Genomic DNA, 8,565 nt, shown 5'->3' on the forward strand with positions numbered 1-8,565 from the left:
TTCTGGTTAGATGAATGTATCCTAGTTAATTCAATAGCTTCTGTTAGATGAATGTATCCTAGTTAATTCAATAGCTTCTGGTTGCTATTCTGGTTAGATGAATGTATCCTAGTTAATTCAATAGCTTCTGGTTAGATGAATGTATCCTAGTTAATTCAATAGCTTCTGGTTGCTAAGTCGCGTGTGTTCTAACTTGCACTAGTTACAGAAATAATTATATCAAGCTCCCCAGTTAAAATTATTTCTGATATAAAAAACCCGAAAATTCAACTTTTAAGTTTACTCAAACGTTTAGAAAATATGAAATTCAACTGAATTAATTACTTCTTCAGGAATTAGTGCTAATATGTGATGTCGGTTAGTTTGATCGTTCTAATGCATGTTTTACTCATATGAATAAGCAGGCTTTATGTGCTATATTAGGTTTAATGAAGCTTATAGTTTACGAAATGTATCCTCAGTAGTCTGTGATTAACTTTCTTTATCATGATCAGATTTATTGTGTAGATATTTTATTGTATATTGTTTTTAATTTTTGATATTTAGGGCAACTTAGAAGACCAGGTTGTTCAAACCAATCCTGTTCTGGAAGCTTTTGGTAACGCCAAGACTGTGCGTAATGATAACTCTTCACGTTTCGTAAGTAACTTAGAACTTTTATATTAGAATATGGTAGCTCACGGTTTTCAGATAACTATTTCCACACTAAAAATACAGGAGGTTTTTAAATAAAAAGGTTTCCAATATTTGGTACTTAAAAATCAGTAATGTTGACAAACTATTACGACAAGAAAGATTTTTGAATTTTGAAGCAAAAATTACTGAACTTACAATAAATATTTTGATGGTTCTTTCCTGTGTCATGTATCTCACTTCTTTTAGGATATGCTTTACTTTAATTAAATTTTGTGAACCCTAAGGAAACTATGTCTTATGTTTTAAGAATATTCTTCGTATACGATGTTTTAGGGTAAGTTCATTCGTATCCACTTTGGCGGTATGGGCAAGTTGGCCGGAGCAGATATTGAAACATGTGAGTATCTGAACTGAATTTTCCTATACAATTTTATATTTAGTTTTATTAGTATTGCTTGAATTGTTTAGTATATATAATAGATATATATTTCAATTAGCATGGCATATATTTTTATATTAAAAGAAAAATTTGGCATTTAGCTTAGCATATGGATGTATTATTAATTTAAACATTCTAGGTTCGTGAGATAATAATGGGATTACGACCGAAAATATCGACAGTAGCAAGAGTGCCCAACTGATGAATGAATACATTCTAATTATTATAAGAGAAAATAAAACAGTATATTAAATTAGCCATATTCATTATTGGGTTAAGTCTTAGCTGTGACATATGTAGGCAGCTTGCTTTGATTACAACTTAATTAGTAGTGGAGTTTAATTTAAAACGTCGCTGGATAAATACTGATGGTTGGATTCGTATTGATTCATTTCAGAAAGAAATTCAGCTATATTACATAAGCACGAAGTATCTTATGCATAATTTGTGATAATTCTGTTAGTTCCACCAGTAACAGTCGTTAACTTGCAAAGCTAGAATCTGCTGAATATTAATCAACACTGCAGACGGTATTTTGTCTTATAAAAATTAATCTTACCTATATAAAAGCCAATATGTGTCACGTCACGCTTGATTTCTCGAAATAGGAAGAGTCATAAAAACCAAAATGCATTTATCCAGCTAGAATAGTTCGATTACTGTCTGCCCATTACGATTTTAGTGACGGGAGTGCAAGGGGGCTTTGAGTGTGTGTGTGTGTATGTGCCGTGAAACCTTACAAGTGTAGTGAGTGTTGGTATAATACGCTTACAGTAAAGACGTAGTGTCGGATCACCTAGCCTAGAGCCAAATGCATAAAATTTATCATGAAAGTAAAAATATCGATGCGATTTTAAACATAAATCGTTTCTGAATTAAGCTATTTTATGTTATATCACCAACGTTTTTAATAAAAAGCAAACCTTTTTAATCAACGGAGACTAAATTAAGAAATCAACAAATATTTTCCGAGTTTTGTTGTCTACACATTTTATTTCATGGTTTCAGTACATAGACTAACAACAATGTTACGTTATACTTTTGTTGCTAAGCAACATGACATAAAAGCCATTGTTGGAAGGTAGTGTTACCAAATCGCACTGGCTTTTCTATATATTAGAAGTTGTTAATCTAACTGATTTTTACCAATAATTATTATATGAATACGCCACGAATTCATTTCATGAATGATCTTAATTTTGATTGGTTTGAAAAGGAATTTACCGACGTTTGACTGCACTTTTCTGCCTCTTTGTTGATCAAGCTTAATTTCGCAAAATTTATATATTTCAGTTAGCTATGAAATGTGAGGTTAGGGTATAATATGGGGTGGGGTGGTAGTACTTGTCCCGTCATTGTTGACGGTCTATACTAGTTTCTGAATAGTTTTCATTGTAAGGAGAATATTTAAAATGAATACCCTGTTACATATTCAGGTGTTATATAGTAAATATTACCTGCTTTACATCAAGAAAAGTAACAACCTACGCTCTTAGTTATAAACTTACACATATTTTTAACAGCACTTAAAAGTCTGTTTCATTTGCTTAAGTTAAGAGACACTAAAAGAGTGTTATTTTTTTAGATTTGCTGGAGAAGGCTCGTGTGATTTCACAACAAGCTGCTGAACGTTCTTATCACATATTTTATCAAATGATGTCCGAGGGTATCCCTGGAACAAGAGGTCAGCATACAATTCCTCACTTAGGCCTTATAGTGTGCCTCACATTTTTGTATCTCATTATATGTTTCGTCAATTCGTCTTAAGTTAGGCCTAATGTTTTGATTCACTTACTTGTATCTTAACTTAAATTTAAGTCCTGAAACTTGAGCCAGTATACTTTGGCTCAATTTCTATCATATATATATCCTTATTATTAGGTCATGTTTGAAGGTACTTCCGAGTTCAAGTTAGACTTAACGCTCTGTTAAAAAAACGCATTATACAATATTTAAATCTGCTTATGTCTAAAGGGTTCCTGGAACTAGACATGATATTAGTGAGTCTTGTAAGAAAAAAGGATCACACAATGAGTTAACTAGTAATTACTCACAATGGTTATCATGTTCGGTGACCAGTGGTCAACGATCCTAACTTTGCGTACGATGTTCGCGTTTCGTCACTGCAAAGAAAGAGAAAATACGCACTTAGGGGTTGTGGGTTTGTTTTGAGTGATGTTCATCTTCCACCATTCCGTTTGAGTAGCCCAAGAGTTGGCGGTGGGTGGTGTTGACCAACTGTCTTCCTTCTACGCTGTCGCTAGTTTACTAGCGTATATAGTCCTCGTGTAACTTCACGTTAAATTCAACAAACATACGTGCTCAGTGGTTTCTCTAAGCAGCGCCACCTAGTTGTTTTATGTTTAAAAGTTTGCCTACATTACATAGAAATTATTCAATCCGAACAACAAACTGTTAACAACTGATTTTAAAGTAGTGTTCATCTATAAAATGTAAGCCAACCACCGGATTATAAGTAGCAATCTGACCAATCCTTCTAATAATTTAACTTAGGTTTTATAAGAAAACCCATTTAACTCACGTGCTTTCCATTCGTTTCAGAATTTCTCGAGAAGCTACACAAAGACTATCTGCGCATGACTGTCTCTATATTTGAAATGATAAACCAGATGTAAGGAAGCTAGTTAACAGCACCCTGTGATAACTCTAATGTTATATGACAAAATGCGGAGATGCAGCAAAGTCTGAATCAAGAAATTCACAGCCTGCGACTACAAATACATAACCTATTTCTGCTCATTTTCACTTTCTTTATTATCTTACAATTTTAAAGATAAAAACAAATATTGATTTAAAACGATGTTTTTAATTACAGAAAAACTTCTTCTTTCTAACGACATCTATGACTACCATTTTGTGTCCCAGGGAAAGACAGATATCCCTAATGTTGATGACGGAGAAGAAATGCGGCTGACAGACGTGAGTAATACAGCTGTTATCACTGTCCAACACATGGTATGATCATAGCTGTTATCACTGTTAACATATGGTATGATCACAGCTGTTATCACTGTCTAACACATGGTATGATCACAGCTGTTATCACTGTCTAACACATGGTATGATCACAGCTGTTATCACTGTCTAACACATGGTATGATCACTGCTGTTATCACTGTCTATCACATGGTATGATCACAGCTGTTATCACTGTTAACATATGGTATGATCACAGCTGTTATCACTGTCTAACACATGGTATGATCACAGCTGTTATCACTGTCTAACACATGGTATGATCACTGCTGTTATCACTGTCTAACGCATGGTATGATCACTGCTGTTATCACTATCTATCACATGGTATGATCATAGCTGTTATCACTGTGTAACACATGGTATGATCATAGCTGTTATCACTGTGTAACACATGGTATGATCACAGCTGTTATCACTGTCTAACACATATGTATGTTAACAGTTATGGTAACTGTCTGAGAAACTGTATGTTAACAGTTATGGTAACTGTCTGAGAAACTGTATGGTAACAGTTATGGTTAAACGTGAATAAGTTTCATTTAATGGTGGTCTATGTCAAGTTTTAGTGTTTTTATTTTAATATACTGTCAAAACGAATGATCAACTCTTGATTCTGAAATAACTGAATAGTTTGTTAATAACTAATTGAATGTATATTTCAAACTTGTAAGTATGAAATAGTAAGAGACCAGAGTCACTAACAATGAACTTGGTGGTGTTTTCACAGCACGCCTTTGATGTGTTGGGTTTCACCGACGACGAGAAAGACAACATTCATAGGATCGTTGCTGCTGTCATGCATTTGGGTGAAATGAAGTTTAAACAAAGACCCCGAGAAGAACAGGCCGAGGCTGACGGGACTGCAGAAGGTGAACGGGTGGGGCATCTGTTGGGTGTAAACCCTGCAGATCTGTACAAAAACTTTTTGAAACCGAAGATCAGGGTCGGAAACGAATTGGTAACTCAGGGCAGAAATAAAGACCAGGTGAGAAATGACTTCATTTCATTATACAAAGTCAGTACATAACAACATCATGTAAAATAAGAAACCGTGGTAGACGTTTCGAAGTCTTTGAACAAGAAAAAAATGCTAGCTCTTCTCGGTGTTTTGTTGTTGTTGTTTTTCACTAAAAGCTTGCTTACATTAGTCATTCAATTCAACTGATGTGGAATATTCCGAAACATCGCATTTTACTTATTTGTGGGTGGGTGTCCGTACTTACACTAAAGGAACAAGAAGAGTTCAGAACTTTCACTATTTACACAATAAACAACCACCTAAAAAGTATTTATCTATTAATTAATGGACAGGACACCCATGGGCTAGAAGTTAAAAACGTTTTGTCATTGAACAATAACCTAAGTATTTATCTATTACTTTGTTAATTAATGGGATCGAACTGCACGTTTTTAAACAGTTTATTTGTTTGTTAAGCACAAAGTTACACAATGGTCTGTATTTGCTGTGCCCATCATGAATACTGAAACTCGGTTTTTAGCGTTATAAGCCTTCGGACTTACCGCTGAGCCACTAAGGAACTTGTTGTTTACAGAATATTTTGTTAAAACTTTCAAAATGAGATAAGATCAAACGTAGGTTTTTTTTTTAATGTAATAACAAAAATGTTATTTTAACTTAACTTACAGTCTCGTCGCGAGAACGGCTACTGGGAAGTAAAAATAGGATTTAAGTTCCTCAGAACGGCTAGTAAGATGATCTGAATTCTAAACAAGGAAAGTTGTACCTTCTCGATAAGCTCGATGCAAGCTTGCAAGTCCAGACCGAAGTCTATAAATTCCCAGTCGATCCCTTCTCTCTTGTATTCCTCTTGTTCTAACACGAACATGTGGTGGTTGAAAAATTGCTGGAGTTTTTCGTTTGTGAAGTTGATACACAACTGTTCAAACCCGTTGAACTAGAACACAAAAGAAAAACAAACATTCACATTCCTGAAAAACCTTCTTTACTTATACACCGGGTTAAATTACAGTCTTAATGAAGAAAAAGTCAACAAGTTCGTTTTAACATGTTTTCCTTCGCTTAATTCGTTTGTCAAGACTTGCACAGGAAACTGTGGCTATAGTGACATCTATCCATCTATATGTATATATATAATACAAGTGGTTGCTATAGCAATATCTAGCTAGGAAGGGGTATGGTGTAATAAAACTTCCTCACAGGGGGACGTGTCCGATTTCTGGTCCATGCCTACTTCGTTTATTTTTTCTATCCTGTATACAATAAGCCAGGTGGACTACACTTATCAGACTTAGTTATGCTTACCATACAATGATTGTAGGTTTATGTGAATCGAATTATTGGAAGCAGTACGTGTACTATAAAGGCTGTTTATACGACACCAGAAGAATCAGATATTCATATGGACCCATAACTTGTATGTTTTTCTTTCTTTACAACTTATCCCTGCTTTTGTAATTAGATGAGAAGGCAACGGGATTTCATATATTAGCTATATAAGTGTATTGAAATACAAAGATAAAGAATCCTAAGAGGATTCATTACTGTCCATACAAAAGTAAAAGAATCATAGACACTCTTCTGTATGTACCCATAAGTTGTATAATATCATGAACACAGAAAAACGAAGTTGGCATGGGCCAGACGTTGGATACGTCCCTTGTGAGGTTGTACAGAGGAAGTTTTAGTACAACATGCCCATTCCTACCTTGTTTCCTTACTTTTTGGTGCACCCATTCTGACGCTTTCAATTTTTTTAAATATTTCTACACTTGTTCATGTACAAAGTGATATGATCTTATGCACCATTCATCCATTTGTGTTGACATCCTGTATGTATATAATCAATGTGGGTGTGCACCATAATATCATGGTGTTTCTTTACTTATGGTGTGTGTATAAATATTGTGAGTTTTATGCATCATTCGTTCATTTGTGTTGACATCCTGTAAGTATATAATCAATGTGGTTGTGCACCATAATATTATGATATGTGCAAATAATGGTGTGTGCATTCTCTTCACTTATGGTGTGTGTACACATTGTGAGTGTGCATGTGTGTTGTACGTGTGATGGTACACATTCTATAGTGTGCAATGTCATTTGGGTGGTGTGGTGTTAATTGTGGTTGTGTGCATATACTAAGGATTGATAAATTAGTTAATTAATTTAATTATTCGGTGATGTTTAGTATAGAAAAATACTACCAATAGCACGTGGTTCCTGTGCTAGTGTTCTGTTTTGTGCACTTACAACTATGGTAAGTCTCTTTGTTACACAGCTAAAAGCGTTCAGTCAGAGAGATTGAAAAATCTGAGGTTTTGTGAACTGTTTCTATCTGCTCTGCTGATTTTCTTAAAAGGTTCTATGACTTGTAATTTTGTATGTGTTTCGTTTATCACCTAAGGGTATCTTTCAGATACATTTGAATATTCATTATTTGGTTCTTAAAGGTGTATATAGTTTGTATTGAACTATTGTGTATCCGTCCCCTTCCTCCTAAAACTACTGCTGTACTTATGATAAACTGTTTACGTAGGATATGGAGTTGTTACTACGGTAATACGAATATATATATATATAAAAAACAAAAACTGTTTACGTAGGATATAGAACTGTTGCTATGGTAATATGTATACATAATAAAAACTGTTTACGTAGGATATAGAACTGCTGCTATGGTAATATATATATATAATATCCTCTGTTTACATAAGATATAGAATTGTTGCTATGGTAATATGTATACATAATAAAAACTGTTTACGTAGGATATGGAACTGTTGCTATGGTAATATGTATATATAATATCCTCTGTTTACATAAGATATAGAATTGTTGCTATGGTAATATAAACTGTTCACGTAGGGTATGGAACTGTTGCTATGTAAGAATTATATACATACATCGAAAATCTCAAAGCCGGCGATATCGAGCACTCCGATAAAGTGTTGTCTCTTCTGCTTGGTGTCCAGGGTTTCATTGACTCTCTTTACCAACCACTTGAACTGTCTGTCGTACATGGCCTTGGCCATAGCACCGATAGAGTAGCTGAATGGACAGGACACCCATGGGCTAGAAGTTAAAAACGTTTTGTCATTGAACAATAACCTCCTAGAAGAGGAATCTATGTTTCCCAAGGCCACTGACAGAACATTCGAGGAGAAATTGAAGAACAACCATTTGGGCAAGTCTCCTAACTTTGTTAAGCCTAAACCGCCCAAACCAGGGCAGCAAGAAGCCCACTTTGCAATAGTCCACTATGCCGGAACCGTGAGTATTAAAAAGTCATAAATAACGATAGACATTAACATATTATCAGACTATATATATCAGTTTAAATACTGGGAAAAACTGGTGTTCTTAATAAGCTCTTTCAAATTCTGTCCGGTAAATCTACATATTATCAGACTATATATATCAGTTTAAATACTGGGAAAAACTGGTGTTCTTAATAAGCTCTTTCAAGTTCTGTCCGGTAAATCTACATATTATCAGACTATTATATATC

At 34.5% G+C, this 8,565-nt stretch overlaps 2 protein-coding genes across 2 annotated transcripts; one reads left to right on the top strand and one right to left on the bottom strand.

The window, feature by feature from the left end:
• Positions 1-546: 546 nt before the first annotated feature.
• On the top strand, positions 547-5,102 carry LOC106477707 (myosin heavy chain, muscle-like; the record flags this gene model as incomplete). Its single annotated transcript, XM_013938245.1, has 5 exons — positions 547-639; positions 970-1,033; positions 2,661-2,759; positions 3,912-4,015; positions 4,803-5,102. Coding segments are annotated over 5 exons (660 nt in total), but the record flags the coding sequence as incomplete, so codon positions are not given.
• A 257-nt stretch (positions 5,103-5,359) lies between these two features.
• Positions 5,360-8,111, bottom strand: LOC106477708 (myosin-7-like). Its single transcript, XM_013938246.2, has 3 exons — positions 7,961-8,111; positions 5,821-5,991; positions 5,360-5,398 (listed from the first exon to the last, which is right to left on the bottom strand). The coding sequence occupies exons 1-3, from the start codon at positions 8,087-8,089 to the stop codon at positions 5,372-5,374; spliced, it is 327 nt and encodes a 108-aa protein (XP_013793700.1). The 5' UTR covers positions 8,090-8,111; the 3' UTR covers positions 5,360-5,371.
• Between the last annotated feature and the right edge of the window lie 454 nt (positions 8,112-8,565).

This window comes from Limulus polyphemus, unplaced genomic scaffold (assembly GCF_000517525.1).
Source record: "Limulus polyphemus unplaced genomic scaffold, Limulus_polyphemus-2.1.2 Scaffold77129, whole genome shotgun sequence".
Taxonomy (NCBI): domain Eukaryota; kingdom Metazoa; phylum Arthropoda; class Merostomata; order Xiphosura; family Limulidae; genus Limulus; species Limulus polyphemus.

Bases quoted from the DNA above. Each gene is read 5' to 3' on its own strand.
- LOC106477708 (XM_013938246.2), bottom strand. From the start codon at position 8,089: ATGGCCAAGGCCATGTACGACAGACAGTTCAAGTGGTTGGTAAAGAGA. The intron at 5,992-7,960 runs GTATGTATATAA...TTTGTGTTCTAG, and splicing joins CCGGCTTTGAGATTTTCGAT to TTCAACGGGTTTGAACAGTT. The intron at 5,399-5,820 runs GTACAACTTTCC...TTTAACTTCTAG, and splicing joins GCATCGAGCTTATCGAGAAG to CCCATGGGTGTCCTGTCCAT.